Consider the following 18,753-nt stretch of genomic DNA (forward strand, 5'->3'; position numbering starts at 1 on the left):
ATGTTTGTGTGCATGTATGCGTGTGTGTTTACGTGGCTTGACTCACGCAGCAGGGGAGTGTATAGGGAATAAGCAGCAAGGGAGTGTATAGGGAATAAGCAGCAAGGGAGTGTATAGGGAATAAGCAGCAGGGGAGTGTATAGGGAATAAGCAGCAAGGGAGTGTATAGGGAATAAGCAGCAGGGGAGTGTATAGGGAATAAGCAGCAGGGGAGTGTATAGGGAATAAGCAGCAGGGGAGTGTGTAGGGAATAGGTAGCAGGGGAGTGTATAGGGAATAGGTAGCAGGGGAGTGTATAGGGAATAGGTAGCAGGGGAGTGTATAGGGAATAAGCAGCAGGGGAGTGTATAGGTAATAAGCAGCAGGGGAGTGTATAGGGAATAAGCAGCAAGGGAGTGTATAGGGAATAAGCAGCAGGGGAGTGTATAGGGAATAAGCAGCAGGGGAGTGTATATGGAATAGGTAGCAGGGGAGTGTATAGGTAATAAGCAGCAGGGGAGTGTATAGGGAATAAGCAGCAGGGGAGTGTATAGGGAATAAGCAGCAGGGGAGTGTATAGGGAATAAGCAGCAGGGGAGTGTATAGGGAATAAGCAGCAGGGGAGTGTATAGGGAATAAGCAGCAGGGGAGTGTATAGGGAATAAGCAGCGGGGGAGTGTATAGGGAATAGGTAGCAGGGGAGTGTATAGGGAATAGGTAGCAGGGGAGTGTATAGGGAATAAGCAGCAGGGGGGTGTATAGGGAATAAGCAGCAGGGGAGTGTATAGGAAATAAGCAGCAGGGGAGTGTATAGGGAATAGGTAGCAGGGGAGTGTATAGGGAATAAGCAGCAGGGGAGTGTATAGGGAATAAGCAGCAGGGGAGTGTATAGGGAATAAGCAGCAGGGGAGTGTATAGGGAATAAGCAGCAGGGGAGTGTATAGGGAATAAGCAGCAGGGGAGTGTATAGGGAATAAGCAGCAGGGGAGTGTATATGGAATAGGTAGCAGGGGAGTGTATAGGTAATAAGCAGCAGGGGAGTGTATAGGGAATAAGCAGCAGGGGAGTGTATAGGGAATAAGCAGCAGGGGAGTGTATAGGGAATAAGCAGCAGGGGAGTGTATAGGGAATAAGCAGCAGGGGAGTGTATAGGGAATAAGCAGCAGGGGAGTGTATAGGGAATAAGCAGCGGGGGAGTGTATAGGGAATAGGTAGCAGGGGAGTGTATAGGGAATAGGTAGCAGGGGAGTGTATAGGGAATAAGCAGCAGGGGGGTGTATAGGGAATAAGCAGCAGGGGAGTGTATAGGAAATAAGCAGCAGGGGAGTGTATAGGGAATAGGTAGCAGGGGAGTGTATAGGGAATAAGCAGCAGGGGAGTGTATAGGGAATAAGCAGCAGGGGAGTGTATAGGGAATAAGCAGCAGGGGAGTGTATAGGGAATAAGCAGCAGGGGAGTGTATAGGGAATAAGCAGCAGGGGAGTGTATAGGGAATAAGCAGCGGGGGAGTGTATAGGGAATAGGTAGCAGGGGAGTGTATAGGGAATAGGTAGCAGGGGAGTGTATAGGGAATAGGTAGCAGGGGAGTGTATAGGGAATAGGTAGCAGGGGAGTGTATAGGGAATAGGTAGCAGGGGAGTGTATAGGGAATAGGTAGCAGGGGAGTGTATATGGAATAGGCAGCAGGGGAGTGTATAGGGAATAGGCAGCAGGGGAGTGTATAGGGAATAGGCAGCAGGGGAGTGTATAGGGAATAAGCAGCAGGGGAGTGTATAGGGAATAAGCAGCAGGGGAGTGAATAGGGAATAGGTAGCAGGGGAGTGTATAGGGAATAGGTAGCAGGGGAGTGTATAGGGAATAAGCAGCAGGGGAGTGTATAGGGAATAAGCAGCAGGGGAGTGTATATGGAATAGGTAGCAGGGGAGTGTATAGGTAATAAGCAGCAGGGGAGTGTATAGGGAATAAGCAGCAGGGGAGTGTATAGGGAATAAGCAGCAGGGGAGTGTATAGGGAATAAGCAGCAGGGGAGTGTATAGGGAATAAGCAGCAGGGGAGTGTATAGGGAATAAGCAGCAGGGGAGTGTATAGGGAATAAGCAGCGGGGGAGTGTATAGGGAATAGGTAGCAGGGGAGTGTATAGGGAATAGGTAGCAGGGGAGTGTATAGGGAATAAGCAGCAGGGGGGTGTATAGGGAATAAGCAGCAGGGGAGTGTATAGGAAATAAGCAGCAGGGGAGTGTATAGGGAATAGGTAGCAGGGGAGTGTATAGGGAATAAGCAGCAGGGGAGTGTATAGGGAATAAGCAGCAGGGGAGTGTATAGGGAATAAGCAGCAGGGGAGTGTATAGGGAATAAGCAGCAGGGGAGTGTATAGGGAATAAGCAGCAGGGGAGTGTATAGGGAATAAGCAGCGGGGGAGTGTATAGGGAATAGGTAGCAGGGGAGTGTATAGGGAATAGGTAGCAGGGGAGTGTATAGGGAATAGGTAGCAGGGGAGTGTATAGGGAATAGGTAGCAGGGGAGTGTATAGGGAATAGGTAGCAGGGGAGTGTATAGGGAATAGGTAGCAGGGGAGTGTATATGGAATAGGCAGCAGGGGAGTGTATAGGGAATAGGCAGCAGGGGAGTGTATAGGGAATAGGCAGCAGGGGAGTGTATAGGGAATAAGCAGCAGGGGAGTGTATAGGGAATAAGCAGCAGGGGAGTGAATAGGGAATAGGCAGCAGGGGAGTGTATAGGGAATAAGCAGCAGGGGAGTGAATAGGGAATAGGTAGCAGGGGAGTGTATAGGGAATAGGTAGCAGGGGAGTGTATAGGGAATAAGCAGCAGGGGAGTATATAGGGAATAGGTAGCAGGGGAGCGTATAGGGAATAGGTAGCAGGGGAGCGTATAGGGAATAGGTAGCAGGGGAGTGTATAGGGACTAGGTAGCAGGGGAGTGTATAGGGAATAGGTAGCAGGGGAGTGTATAGGGAATAGGTAGCAGGGGAGTGTATAGGGAATAGGTAGCAGGGGCGTGTATAGGGAATAGGTAGCAGGGGAGTGTATAGGGACTAGGTAGCAGGGGAGTGTATAGGGAATAGGTAGCAGGGGAGTGTATAGGGACTAGGTAGCAGGGGAGTGTATAGGGACTAGGTAGCAGGGGAGTGTATAGGGAATAGGTAGCAGGGGCGTGTATAGGGACTAGGTAGCAGGGGAGTGTATAGGGAATAGGTAGCAGGGGCGTGAGGGCCAGCATTCAGAATGCCACATGAAAGGACCAATCACTGAATGCTGTATAAATGATTCATTTAGCTGCAGTTCTTAATGGAAACACAGAACCCACCCCCCACTCCCCACACACACACCACCACCCATTCCAGACAGGATTTATTTTATACGAGCCCCCTGTGTGGTAGGATGGGGAGAGGAGAGAGTGAGGGCACAGGCAGAGACTTGGAGTGGCACTTGAGTTGATTCGTGGCCCAGGAAAGGGTTCAGCTCTTTTTAAAATTGGTGAGGAAAGAGTGGTGTGTGTGTGTGTCCGTCCCTCCCTCCCTCCCTCCCTCCCTCCCTCCCTCCCTCCCTCCCTCCCTCCCTCCCTCCCTCCCTCCCTCCCTCCCTGTGTGGCCACCCTGCTGAGATCTAGGTAGGGGCCAGCTGTTCCATATGGGTCTGTTCCTACTGAACTCGCTAGACACTCATTCACACATTCTCTCTGGACACATCCACGCTCATACACACATTCTCTCTAGACACATCCATACTCATTCGCACATTCTCTTTGGACACATCCACACTCATACACACATTCTCACTGGACACATCCACACTCATACACACATTCTCTCTGGACACATCCACACTCATACACACATTCTCTCTAGACACATCCACACTCATACACACATTCTCTCTGGACACATCCACAGACACACTCATACACACATTCTCTCTGGACACATCCACACTCATACACACATTCTCTCTGGACACATCCACATACACACTCATACACACATTCTCTCTGGACACAGCCACAGACACACTCATACACACATTCTCTCTGGACACAGCCACAGACACACTCATACACACATTCTCTCTGGACATATCCACAGACACACTCATACACACATTCTCTCTGGACACATCCACAGACACACTCATACACACATTCTCTCTGGACACATCCACACTCATACACACATTATCTCTGGACACAGCCACAGACACACTCATACACACATTCTCTCTGGACACAGCCACAGACACACTCATACACCAGAGTTTCCGTTTAGAAAATGTGGCACCGGACAACATGACTGGGAAGATTTTTATTTACTGACCATTTCAGAAATGTAGCAGATCCATTTGCATTGGGTGTGTACACCATTAGGGCATAGGTGTCAAACTCATTCCAGGAAGGTCTGAGTGTCTGTGGGTTTTTGTTCCACCCTTGTACTTGATTGATGAATTTTGGTCACTGATTAGTAAGGAACTCCCCTCACCTGGTTGTCTAGGTCTTAATTGAAAGGAAAAAACAAAAACCCGCAGACACATGGTGTAACAATCGTCTTCGGGAGAAAGCAAAGAAAGCACTGAACACTGAATCAATACAAAAATAACTAAATGAACGAATGAAACGAAACAGTCCTGTCTGGAGACATACACACGCAACACAAAGACAGAAAATAAACACCCACAAAACCCAGGTGGAAAAAAGCTACCTAAGTATGATTCTCAATCAGAGACAACTAACGACACCTGCCTCTGATTGAGAACCATACTAGGCCGAACACAAAAACCAACATAGAAAAACAAACAGACTGCCCACCCCAACTCACGCCCTGACCATACTAAAACAAAGACAAAACAAAGGAACTAAGGTCAGAACGTGACACATGGCCCTCCGTGGAATGCGTTTGACACCCCTGCATTAGGGTGTCCACCCACGGTGCTCATAATGATAGCCTCCCTGGTGGCGCAGTGGTTAAGGGCGCTGTACTGCAGCGCCAGCTGTGCCACCAGAGACTCTGGGTTCACGCCCAGGCTCTGTTGCGACGCACAATTGGCCTAGCGTCGTCCGGGTTAGGGAGGGCCGGGCGCAGTGCACGCTAACCAAGGTTGGCAGGTGTTTCCTCCGACACATTGGCTGGCTTCCGGGTTGGATGCGCGCTGTGTTAAGAAGCAGTGCGGCTTGGTTGGGTTGTGTATCGGAGGACTTTCAACCTTCGTCTCTCCCGAGCCCGTACGGGAGGGAGTTGTAGCGATGAGACAAGATAGTAGCTACTAAAACAATTGGATAACACGAAATTGGGGAGAAAAAGGGCTAAAAAATATATATAAAAAATAGATTATGGTAATTCATCTTAACATACCATGCAACTCCTGTAATGAAGCAGCCAATGAAACGTGATTTTCATAGATTTGCCAAAATGCAGTTTGCGGGAAAAAAACACACCTGATGTGAGTGGTATATGACAGAAAAGAAAATCTCTGTTAGAAACTCAGAAAGAGGGTGAATCTAAAGATGCAACAACTAGGATGGGTTGCTGATATTACTAGGATTGTGCTTTTGACTTCTGGACAACAAAAGAAAGTTGATATGAAAACCAACAGAACGGGAGAGAAATGGCATGGAAGTCTTTCATAGGCGGTGTGCATGCCAAAAGGCCTAGCTGATTATTGAGTTGGGCTGTCAGTGAAAAGCATGTCAAATTTGTATAAAAATAAGGTGTCTTGAGTATAATAAAAAATGCTGAGACAAGATAAAGGGGAGGGGTGTGTGGCCAAGATTTGTTTCATTGTGTGAATTGTTTGCCCTTTGGTTGTTTATATCAATTCCCCATTACATATGTCTCCAGTAGTAAATGTACCGTTAATCCCCATAATTTGGTTACATTAATTCATGTTAATGCATTGTATTACTAATTAGGCCTACAGTCATTTACCATTCTCATTCTCTGAGTGGAAACTTGTTTGCAGAGTCACAACCTGCTACACTTGTGAGAAATACGTTTTGGTGCTCCATGTGAGCAATGAGCATGTGTCTGGTTTCTCTGCCTTGTTAATGTTGAGGGAGCGTGTGCACCTGAGCATAGAAATAGTCTAACTGGCCTGCAGCGCACATTTAGGAGAGTGCCCATTTAGGAATGTCTGATTTCTGATTGACTTAACTCACCACGTCCACCACTAATAAGCTGAGCTTCTCAATCATTCTTTCTTCACCTCACATAGTAAGTCAACAGTCTTTTTTTTTAACATCCATTGTGAATTATGGCCTAGTAGTTCCTCACAGCAGGCCTATTTAAAAAAATCTTTCCAACAATCTCCCCCTCAATAATCACCAAGCCTCGGTGTGAAAGATAAAAATATCATCATCTGATAATCCCACATATCCAGTGGAAACATCATAAAATACCTGAACACTTTCCCCTTGTGTAAAAACAGCTGTCTGTGGAAACATCATAAAATACCTGAACACTTTCCCCTTGTGTAAAAACAGCTGTCTGTGGAAACATCATAAAATACCTGAACACTTTCCCCTTGTGTAAAAACAGCTGTCTGTGGAAACATCATAAAATACCTGAACACTTTCCCCTTGTGTAAAAACAGCTGTCTGTGGAAACATCATAAAATACCTGAACACTTTCCCCTTGTGTAAAAACAGCTGTCTGTGGAAACATCATAAAATACCTGAACACTTTCCCCTTGTGTAAAAACAGCTGTCTGTGGAAACATCATAAAATACCTGAACACTTTCCCCTTGTGTAAAAACAGCTGTCTGTGGAAACATCATAAAATACCTGAACACTTTCCCCTTGTGTAAAAACAGCTGTCTGTGGAAACATCATAAAATACCTGAACACTTTCCCCTTGTGTAAAAACAGCTGTCTGTGGAAACATCATAAAATACCTGAACACTTTTTTATTTTGTCGGCTTTATGTATTTTTCCTTAGTTTACAATGGAAGGTAAAGGCCAACGGCTGCATTGGCCATCTCGCTGTATCTCTCATTTAGCCTATTTAGCCACCCATGATCACAGTGTATCAACGTGTCTATATGGCCGAGGCTGGTGATCTCGCATTAGATGCATTTTAAGTTTTCTATCATTTTAATTAACCACGTGGCAATGATTTTGAGAAATGAAAACGTTATTATTGAAATGAAGCTCTTCCACGAAAATGTGCATATGAAAATCATAACTGGTAGAATAAATTGTTTGCTCCCCCAAACTTGAAACTCACGCACCTCCTATGAAGTCTTTATAAAATAATTGCCTCCATGTTTCCATGGTAGGATTTTCAAGCAAGGTAAGACATGCCTCATACTATGAAGTAAAACATTCAGGTTTCAAACAATTAAGTATGTTTTCAAAATGCATTCTGCCTCCAGCTCACGTTGTAAAGTGGTGGTGACGTGCTGATAGCCTGCCTACCGTTGTTTTTTCTGCTGGCCCAGTCAATTTGGCCAGAAACAATTGTATATATCGGCATTCATTTTTTTTTTTATTGGACAAAAGCCGCCAATTACTGGCTACCAGAAACCCTGTCATACACACATTCTCTCTAGACACATCCACAGACACACTCATACACACAGCCCGATCAACATATATCTGTCGTACCTTAACTCTCCTGCCACCTGCCGTGGCCGCCTCCTCTACTATCTCATGGACTGTCCGTCATCTCTGCTGAGCAATTAGGCTGTGATGCTTTATTTGATTTTATTAGGATCCCCATTAGTCGAAGCCAATGGTGACAGCTAGTCTTACTGGGGTCTGACACATAAAGAAAAATACAAAATACTTTACAATTGACATGAATTTAAAAACATTAACATGTAGTGTGTGTGTGCATCTATCAGTTACACACCAAGTAGGTCACATGCCAGTACATACACACAACAAGTAGGTCACATGTCAGTACATACACACAACAAGTAGGTCACATGTCAGTACATACACACACCAAGTAGGTCACATGCCAGTACATACACACAACAAGTAGGTCACATGTCAGTACATACACACAACAAGTAGGTCACATGTCAGTACATACACACAACAAGTAGGTCACATGTCAGTACATACACACAACCAGTAGGTCACTTGGGGGAGAGGTGTTGTGCCTTGAGGTGTTGCTTTATTTATGTGACAAGAGTAGGAGAGTTACAGCCTAGCCCACAGTATGGCTAATATGTATGTGCCTTCCTTCTCCCTCTCTTTCCCTCTCCCTTTCTCTCTCTCTCCCTCTTTCCCTACTCTGTCTCCCTCCCTCCCTCTCCCAGGCTATAATCTGTGATTAATGGCAGGGTGGAGGATGGTGTGTAATGGGCAGCTCTAAGTGAATGGGCCTGTTAGAGCAGCACGGCTGCAGCAGCCAGCGCCCAAGAAATGGGATTAGCCGCCCAGGGTCCTGGGATGGAGACTGGGAGGGAAGCAAACTTAATAAAGGGGGTCCAGCCCTGGTCCACCTCACATCTCCCAGCTCCCCCTGGCCCTCTCCCTGGCCTGGCCTGCCTCTGATTGGCTTTCAGTCCCATCCCTTACCTTGGGATTTGATTAGCGAGAGGGAGGGAGGAGTGTCCATCCACGAGGCAGCAGGTTCTTGGGGACTGGGGAGATGGGGAAAGAAAGTATGATGTGAAAGAACCGGCAGACTTTAGAAATGGCACTGTGTTGGAGGTAATCTGGCCCAGATGAAGTGAGAGAGGGAGTGAGAGAGAGATCCCTACAAACCCTGCTCGCTGCATGACCACTGTCTGTGAAGCATGGAGACTGTCTGTCACTCCCCCAGTCAGCGTTCAGTCATGTATAGACTAACTGTACTGTGACTGTGAGCTATGGCCACTATTTGTGATTTATTAAAGCTACGCCACAAAGAAATGCATTCTCCTCTGCTCACTGTAGGAAGTGAAGGATGTCACTGTCACAAACAGTATTTTATCCTTTAATGGTTGGTTCTGAAGGGCTTGGAATGACAGCCATATCAGCAGGCTGGTCAATGTAATATACAGTAATAATGGGCTGTCATTGGACTGTGGACCCAGGCAGCGTCACAAATATCACCCTATTCCCTATATAGTGCAGTACTTACACAATATAGAGAATAGGGTAGTGCACCTAATGGGGAATAGGGTTCCATTTGGGACGCTGCCTCACTCCGAATTTATTTTGTCAGTGGATGGTTCCGGAAATTAAAGGAGAAAGAAAACCCTGTACCACAGCAGATTATAGGTCCCAGTCTTCTTGGTAAATCTCATATTTCTCAAGACACAGGTTTAATTTGTTTTCCCATTTTTCTGGGATTTGTAAATGTTTACTTCACTTAAGCTTCTCCTAGCATAGCTGCAAAACAAATGCCAAAGTGCATAAAATATACTGATGCTCATGTTTCATGAGCTGAAATAAAAGATCCCAGAAATGTTCCATATGCACAAAAAGCTTATTTCACTCAAATTACACCAGAGATGTTTTACTCCAGAGCTGTTGCCAGAGAATTTAATGTTCATTTCTCTACCTTAAGCCACCTCCAATGTCATTTTAGAGAATTTGGCAGTACGTCCAAATGGCCTCACAGCCGCAGACCACTTGTAACCAAGCCCAGGACCTCCACATCCAACCTCCACATCCGGGGGGGCTCATTCTGATTGGCTGGGCCTGGCTCCCCAGTGGGTGGGCCTATGCCCTCCCAGGTCCCCCCATGGCTGTGCCCCTGCCCAGATGTGAAATAGATTAGGGCCTAATGAAAGCATTTCAACTGATTCATTTCCTTACATAAACTGTAACTGAGTAAAATCTTTGAAATTGTTGCATGTTGCGTTTATATTTTTGTTCAGTATATATTGCCCACAGTATGTCTCTCTCTCTATCTCTCTCTTTTAATTTCATGTAAATAAATGTACAGTAGCAGTTGATTGCATTGTGCCTAATGTTGATGAATGTACTTCCAAAGATTGTGGATTGTTCCAGTAAGGGCTGTAGACTATCGTTGGCTGCTGTTGGCTGCTGTAGACTATCGTTGGCTGCTGTTGGCTGCTGTTGGCTGCTGTTGGCTGCTGTAGACTATCGTTGGCTGCTGTTGGCTGCTTGTTGACCACCTGCTTGCTGTCACTAATTATCCATGGATACTATAGTTGTTTAAACACTATGCCTGCTAACGTTGACTTCCAGTGGTGGAGGGCTGTTAACTATCATTGGCTACTTTTGGTGTGTTTACCGCTGGTTGTCAGAGTCAATGGGGTGATGCTAATGGGCCAGTGTTGGAGGTAATCAACCCAGCAGCCTCCCAGGCAGCCCAGTCTCCTGTTGTTCATGCATGAGTGCCACAGTAACACGCCACTGACTTTTTTGAGAAAGTCAAATGAACCTCTAGCAATACGACATGGCTGTTCCCTTAGCGACACAGAGTTCAGTTCTGCCTATCAGGCAAGCTATGATCCATGTTACCAGAGTGCCTCATGGCCTTGCAGTGTTTAGGTAATGGAGTATGGAGGCCATTTTCAGTTGTAAGTACTTTACAGATGTACTTATTGTTGTTGGAGGGAGGTAGCGGTATTCTCAAACCACAAGTTAACCCCTCGAGTGGGACAAAGGTATTTTTAGATGTTATAGTGTGCAGTAAGCATGATCTGACAGCGGAAATATTGACCGTGTGGAAACTGTGTTGCTTGTGTGTGTATAGAAGATTTAGCTAAACGGTATAGCTTCTAGCTGTTATTGTTGTCTGAGTAAGAAATAATCCCAGTGCCGAGGGAGTCCATACTTTCTGACCCCAGAATTAACCATTTTCTTACTATTCCTCCCCCACTAGGCCTTGTCCGGGGGATGAGGGAGGAGGGGAACTTCAGTGAAGATAGTCAAAATAAAGACCCTGTGTGTGTAGGGGACTGTATGTGAACTTTGAAGTCATTCTATAATATTTTGTTTTCCACAAACCGAAAGGTCTTGCCCCAATACATCCTTTTGTTATGAAATCCCTACTGATGCCTGCTGTATTTATAAACCTCTCCTCATCGTGTGTGTTTCCTCCCCTCCCTCCCTCTCTCTGAGATTACAGAAAACGCAGGCACAATGATTGAATTATAATCAGTGTGAGACACAGCAGTCTATCTCCTCACTGTGTGAGCGAAAACAGGACTTTGTTCTCACTGTGTTTTGTATGTTACTAGTAACTTGTTTCATTTTGCATGAATGGTTGTTCACTCAGATGTGAAAGTTATCAAAGAATGACAGTTTTTCCTTTCTCCATTTCTCTTTCCTCCACATCCTCTCCCTCCATCCTCTCCTTTCCTCTCTCCCTCTCCCTCTCCAAATCGCCCCCTCCCTCCCCCCTCCTCCACTCCACAGGGACCCTGTGGAACCTGTCTTCCTTTGAGCCTCTGAAGATGGTGATTATAAACCACGGACTGCAGACTTTGACCAACGAGGTCATCATCCCCCACTCAGGCTGGGAGCATGAGCCCAACGAGGACTCCAAACCTCGTGACGCAGAGTGGACCACCGTCTTCAAGAACACATCAGGATGTCTGAGGTAATAGCTTGCTTGAGGCCTACTACACACACACTCTCCTCTTAAAGGTACTTCCACCATAGTGAAGCAGATGAAAGATGGTTAAAGTAACACATCAGCAGGCCCATGGTACAATGCATATGGACTAGCCAGGCCACCACTCTCACTCCAGCACTTCACCTGAAGAGGCTATTCTCTGAATGAGAGAGGGAGTTAAAAGACATTTTCCACCAGTGCATCTGATAATGAACAGATACAAATCGATGTTCTCCTATGCTGCTGTGGCCATTAGCAGTGCTATTAACAGACCCCTGTACAGACAGCCTCAGGTTCCTTAGAGGCCATCCTAGCAACCTGATGCTTGATTAGGACTTCCAGGGCCACAAGGGCTTATCGCCATGGTTACCTCTCCCATAATGACATTAGCCATTTTAAATCCACATCCCTTTCTACCTGAGATAAAAGGTTGTGAGGGGTTGAAAGGGGTTGTGTTGGGTCAATTTGGACCGGAAGAAATTAGTGTGCAGGTTTATAAGAATTCTCCCAGGTTGGTGAGAAAGTCCTGTTTTCCTCCTCAATTTATTCAAGGCTAGATGACATAATGCACAGTATCTAGTAGATAGCAACATTCTCCTCAATGTATTCCTGCTGTGGATTATTGTGTCCATAAACCTTTTCTCAATCGGAACACATTATCAAACTGTTAGAGTTAATCAGGAGACAAAAGTTAGCTAGTCCAGTCTCTAGCTACTGTCACTCAAGACCACTGCCCTCATCTATTCAGCTGGCTTACTGACTGACCTTAGTTGACCTTTAGTGGAAGTGTTAAAACAGGAAGCCAGTGTTTGAGCCTGTGTGAGCCCCCCCCCCCCCCCCCCCCCCCCCAGACAGGAGATAAAAAACAGTGAGTCTGGTCTGGTTGTCTGAGTTAAGCCAATAGTCCTTCAGGAGATAAGGTGGGATTGTCTGTCTAGAGCTGCGTTCTATCCCCACCAGTAAACTAGCCACGGCTGCTGTGTCCAACCTCAACTGGCTCCCGCTGAGGAAGTCTCCAATATGTTGTAACACATGGGACTCCAGGAATTATGCTTGTGGATGGCTTTAGTGTTTCTAATAAAGATTTAGAAGCTACAAATTCTTTATATTGGCTATAACTTCTCTACCAGTGTCCATTTTGCCAAGTGGACTTTAAAAAACTTCAGACAACTCACTAGTATTTTTTTTCTCCTGTCGTGACTTGGGCCTTGTATTTTGGCAGTGTGCCACCCTAGTGAAGCACCAAAAGATATCCTCTGTACCAGCTATACTGTATGTTGCCCCAGCCCCATCATGGCCAACCCACAGTCCCTAATCCACTGCAGCTCAGCTCAGCTCAGCAGTCAGTGCAGTCTGTTGGTCAGGATCCAAGTCAACGCTTTCTTCCAACCCCCTGCTGTTTTGATCAAATGTAACCCATTCCAGATTAACCCATTCTTCTGTTTCGGTTCTCTCTCTCTCTCTCTCTCTCTCTCTCTCTCTCTCTCTCTCTCTTTCTCTACATCTCTCTCTCTCTACCTCCCTCTCTCTCTCTCTACCTCTCTTTCTCTCTCTCTCTCTACCTGCTGTCGAGTACATCTCCATGGCAACTGTAACCAATGACACTCTCTGTTGCCTAGTAAGCTGGCCAGAGGCAGAAGCAAATTTGTGTGGAGCTTTGCTGATGTATGGGAGATTGTGTGTACTCATGCCTTGACAGAACTGCACATTTGCTGCTTAGGTCACTATAACCTCTATATGCTTTTAAGCATATTATTTCCTTTTGTGAGGAAGTCTATTTTGATAAAAGCTTCTGCTAAATGGCCTATAGAGTGGGAATCATAAGTATTCACCCCACTTGGATTTTTTCTAATTTTTGTTGTGGTACAAAGTGGGATTGAAGTAGATTTAATTGTGATTGTTTGTTATTGATCTACACAAAATACGTCATAATACAATTCTACACATTTTTACAAATGTACTAAAATATGGTCATAAGTATTCACCTCCTTTGTTTAAGAAAGCCTAAATTAGTTCAGGAATAAAAGTTTGCTTAACAAATCACATAATAAGTTACCAGGACTTACTCTGTGTGAAATAATAGGGGTTGACATGATTTTTGAACGACTACCTCTTCATCTGTCCCCTATAAATACAACATCTATTCAAGTATTGAATTTCAATCTCAGATTCAACTACAAAGACCAGGGAACTTTTCGAAAGCCTCAAAAAGGAGGGCAGTGATTGGTAGATCGGTGACAATAACAAATCAGACATTGAATGTCTCTTTAAGGATGGTCAGGTTAATAATTGTGCTGTGGAGGATGTATTAAACCACACAGACACATTGAAGATACAGTCGTCCTTCTTAACTGATCTGCAGGACAGGAAGGAAACTGCTTAGGGATGTCATCATGAGGCCATTGGTAAACAATCCAGTGGCTATGATGGGAGAAAACTGAGGATGGATCAACAACGTTGTAGTGACTCCACGATAATGACCTAAATGACAGAGCAAAAAGAGGAATACAAATATACAGAATAAAAATATTCAGAAACTTACATCCTGTATGCAACAAGGTACTAAAGTAATACTTCAAAAAAACACAGCAAAGGAATACACTTTTGGCCTAAAAACAAAGCCTTATGTTTGGGGCAAATCCAACTACACATCACTGAGTAAATACCTCCTTATTTTCAAGCATGGTGGTGGCTGCATAATGGTATAGGTATACTTGACATTAGGCAAAGACTGGGGAGTTTTTCAGGATAAAAAGTGATGGAGCTAAGCACATGTAAAACCCTAAAGGAAAACCTGCTTCACCTTTACACCAGACACTGGGAGAGGAATTAACATTTCAGCAGGAAAACAATAACCTACAACACAAGGCCAAATCTACATTGGAGCTGCTTACCAAGGAGATAGTGAATGTTCCTGAGTGGCCAAGTTACAGTTTTGACTTAAATCTGCTTGAAAATCTATGGCAATAATTGAACATATCTGATTTTTTAAATATTGCACAATTCAAGTGTTACAAAGCTCTTAGAGACTTACCCAGAAAGACTCAGAGCTGTAATCACTGCCAAAGGTGATTATAACATGTAGTGGGGGTGAATACTTATTTAATCAATGTGTTTTATTTTTTATTAATCTTAAAAAATATATACTTTTTCTTCCACCTTGACATTAGAGTATTTTGTGTAGATCATTGAAAAAAATGTAATTTGAATCTCTCTCTGAAACACAATAAAACGTGAAGAAATCCAAGGGGGGTGAATACTATATTTTTATATATATTATGACCTTGTGATGAGGGACAGATCAGGACATTTCATCAGTCTCCACCAGGGAGGCTGTCTCTCTCTGACCCACTCCCAGAGGACAGTCTATTGGGTCAGAGGATAGTCTATTGTCCCTTTATGGCCAGTCTATTTTCCCTTTATGGCCACATGTCACCATGACAAACCCCTGGGACTGGGCAGTTTATATACGGGCCACACAATGGACACACAGAATGGACCCTCAGACACACACACTCTCTCACACACCCTCACACACATTCTCTCTCACACACACCCTCACACATACAGATTGACATTGAAACACACACACATGCACAAATTGACACCCACAATAGATGTACTTTCTAGAAAAAGCAACAATAAAATGCCTGCCAATAAAAAACGCATATCCCGCTTTGTATGTCGGCCCAAACATACACCTACTGTAAGCGCACACAAACAACCACACACACAACTCTTCCGTCAAATCAATCCCTGTTGGATGCACCTTGGTGGCCGTTATGGGTGGAAGTGATTTCTCTGGGCCAAAACGGATGTTTTATGACTTGGGAATAGAGGCCCAGATGGTCTGCGCTGTCTGCTTCTCTACCATAGATTAGTTTTAATTAGGCCAAAGTGTGTAATAGCCCAGGCTCTACCTGAGATAAATGGAGTCTGCCCCAGAGACTGATTGTGTGTGTGTGTGTTTGTGTGTCATGCTGGCAGGGCACAAGGCTTTGACTGCCCCCCTCAACCCCTCCACAGTGGTGGCAGGCATCCTCCTCCAGGACTTGCTGGGTGGTTGGTAATGTGATTATATGGCACAGAAAGGAAACATTCTTAAATGAAGTCCCCAGCGAGCCTGGCAGCTCCTGCTATCTATCCACAACTAAACTCTCTGAAAAGGCCTATACAGAGCCTCGTTGCAGGTTGTATTCACTCAAACTACACTGAACAAAAATATAAACCAACATGTAAAGTGTTCATCCCATGTTTCATGAGCTGAAATAAAAGATCCCAGAACTGTTTCATATGCACAAAAAAACATCTTTCTCTCAAACTTTGTGCACAAATTTGTTTACGGACCTGTTAGTAAGCATTTCTCCTTTGCCAAGATAATCCATCCACCTGACAGGTGTGGCATATGAAGAAGCTGATTAAACAAGACAATCATTACATATGTGCGCCTTGTGCTGTGGACAATAAAAGGCGTCTCTAAAATGTGCAGTTTTGTCACACAACACAATGTCACAGATGTCTCAAATTTTGAGGGAGCGTTCATTGGCATACTGACTGCAGGAATGTTCACCAGAACTGTTGCCAGATAATTTAATATTCATTTCTCTAACATATGCCTACCTCTAAAGTCGTTTTAGAGAAATTTGCAGTACATCCATCCAGCCTCAAAACCAATGTCCACTTGTATGGCGTCGTGTGGGCAAGTGGTTTGCTGACGTTAACGAGTGTGCCATGGTGGTGATGGGGTGATGGTATGGGCAGGCATGATCTATGGACAACTAACACAACAGCATTTTATCGATGGCAATTTGAATGCATAGAGATACTGTGACAAGATCCTGAGGCCCATTGTCATGCCATTCATCTGCCGCCATCACCTCATGTTTCAGCATGATAATGCATGGCCCCATGTCGCAAGAATTTGTAGACAATTCCTGGAAGCTGAAAATGTCCCAGTTCTTCCATGGGCTGCATACTTGCCAGACATGTCACCCATTGAGCGCGTTTGGGATGCTCTCGATCGACGTGTACGGCGGCGTTCCAGTTCCCGACAATTTCCAGAAACTTCAGACAGCCATTGAAGAGGAATTAAGATGACGCCGACAGAGATGGCCGCTTCGCTTCGAGTCCTTAGTAAACTATGCAGTATATTGTTTTTTACATTGTTAGCCCAGAAAATCTTAAGCGTTATTACATACAGCTGGGAAGAACTATTGGATATAAGAGCGACGTCAACTTACTAACATTACGACCAGGAATACGAGGAATACGACTTTCCCGAAGCGGATCATTTGTTCGGACCACCACTCAGGACAGTGGATCTAATCCTAGAAGCCGACTCAAAACAATGTTGCCGCAGAAGAGGCAGACGGAGCGGCCTCCTGGTCAGGCTCCGTAGGCGTACACTGCCCACCACTTCTGAGTATACTACTCGCCAATGTCCAGTCGCTTGACAACAAGGTAGACGAAATTAGAGCAAGGGTTGCCTTCCAGAGAGACATCAGAGATTGTGACATTCTCTGTTTCACTGAAACATTACTCTCTCGGGATACGTTGTTGGAGTTGGTTCAGCAAACCAGGGTTCTTCATGCGTCGCGCCGACAGAGATAAAAACCTCTCTGGGAAGAAGAAGGGCGGGGGTGTATGCTTCATGATTAATGACTCATGGTGTAATCCCAACAACATACAGGAACTCAAGTCCTTTTTCTCAGCGGACCTAGAATTCTTTACAATCAAATGCTGGCCATATTATCTAGAATTCTTGTCAGTTACCATCACGGCTGTGTATAAACCCCCTCAAGCAGACACCACGACAGCCCTGAAGGAACTTCACTGAACTCTATGTAAACTGGAAACCATATATCCTGAGGCTGCATTTATTGTAGCTGTGGATTTAAAAAAAGCTAATTTCATAACAAGTCTACCTAAATTCTATCAGTATATTTATTGCAGCTTTGCGCAGGCAATAAACTCGATCACTGCTACTCTAACTTCTGTGATGCATACAAGGCCCTCTCTCGCCCTCCCTTCTGCAAATCTGACCACGACTCCATCTTGCTCCTACCGTCTTATAGACAGAAACTCAAACAGGATGTACCTGTGACTAAAACCATTCAACGCTGGTCTGACCAATCGGAATCCACGCTTCAAGATTGTTTTGATCACGCAGACTGGGAAATGTTCAGAGCAGCCTCAGCGAATAACATCGATCTATACGCTGATTTGTTAAGTGAGTTTATAAGGAAGTGCATTGGAGATGTTGTACCCACTGTGACTATTAAAACCTACCCTAACCAGAAACCGTGGCTGGATGGCGGCATTCGCGCAAAACTGAAAGTGCGAACCACCGCATTTAACCATGGAAAGAGGACTGGGAATATGGCAGAATATAAACAGTGTAGTTATACTCTCTGCAAGGCAATCAAACAAGCGAAATGTCGGTATAAGGACAAAGTGGAGTCACAATTCAACGGCTCAGACACAAGACGTATGTGGCAGGGTCTACAGGAAATTGTGGACATAAAAGATCAAACCAGCCACGTTACGAACACCGACATCTAGCTTCCAGACAAACTAAACACCTTCTTTGCCCGCTTTGAGGATAATACAGTGCCACCGTCGCAGCCTACTAACAAGGACTGCGCCCCCCTCTCTCCTTCTCCGTGGCTGAGGTATGTAAGACATTTAAACATATTAACCCTCGCAAGACTGCTGGCACAGACAACATCCCTAGCCACATCCTCAGATCATGCACAGACCAGCTGGCTGGTGTGTATAACGACATATTCAATCGCTCCCTATCCCAGTCTGCTAATGGCCACCATTGTTCCTGTACCCAAGAAGGCAACGATAACTGAACTAAATGACTACCGCCACGTAGCACTCACTTCTGACATCATGAAGTTCTTTGAGAGATTAGTCAAGAATCATATCACCTCCCCCTTACCTGCCACCCTAGTCCCACTTCAGTTTGCATACCGCCCCAACAGGTCCACAGACGATGCAATCGCCATCACACTGCACACTGCCCTATCCCATCTGGACAATAGGAATACCTATGTAAGAATGCTGTTCATTGACTACAGCTCAGCATTCAACACCATAGTACCCTCCAAGCTCATCATTAAGCATGAGGCCCTGGGTCTCAACCCCGCCCTGTGCAATTGGGTACTGCACTTTCTGACGAGCCGCTTCCAGGTGGTGAAAGTAGGAAACATCTCCACTTCGCTGACCCTCAACACT

At 45.1% G+C, this 18,753-nt stretch overlaps 1 protein-coding gene across 50 annotated transcripts in view; it reads left to right on the forward strand.

Annotated features, from left to right (window-relative positions):
• arvcfb (ARVCF delta catenin family member b) overlaps positions 1–18,753 on the forward strand; it is a 310,170-nt gene that overhangs the window by 235,823 nt on the left and 55,594 nt on the right. For all 50 annotated transcript variants that reach the window (XM_036936131.2, XM_090190983.1, XM_090190965.1 and 47 more), the window contains one exon: positions 11,313–11,496. In XM_036936131.2, coding sequence (XP_036792026.1) covers positions 11,313–11,496 — 184 coding nt within the window. The remainder of the gene's footprint in view (positions 1–11,312; positions 11,497–18,753) is intronic.

The sequence above is a fragment of the Oncorhynchus mykiss genome, chromosome 11 (genome assembly GCF_057628025.1).
Source record: "Oncorhynchus mykiss isolate SJ-2025 chromosome 11, ASM5762802v1, whole genome shotgun sequence".
Lineage (NCBI taxonomy): Eukaryota > Metazoa > Chordata > Actinopteri > Salmoniformes > Salmonidae > Oncorhynchus > Oncorhynchus mykiss.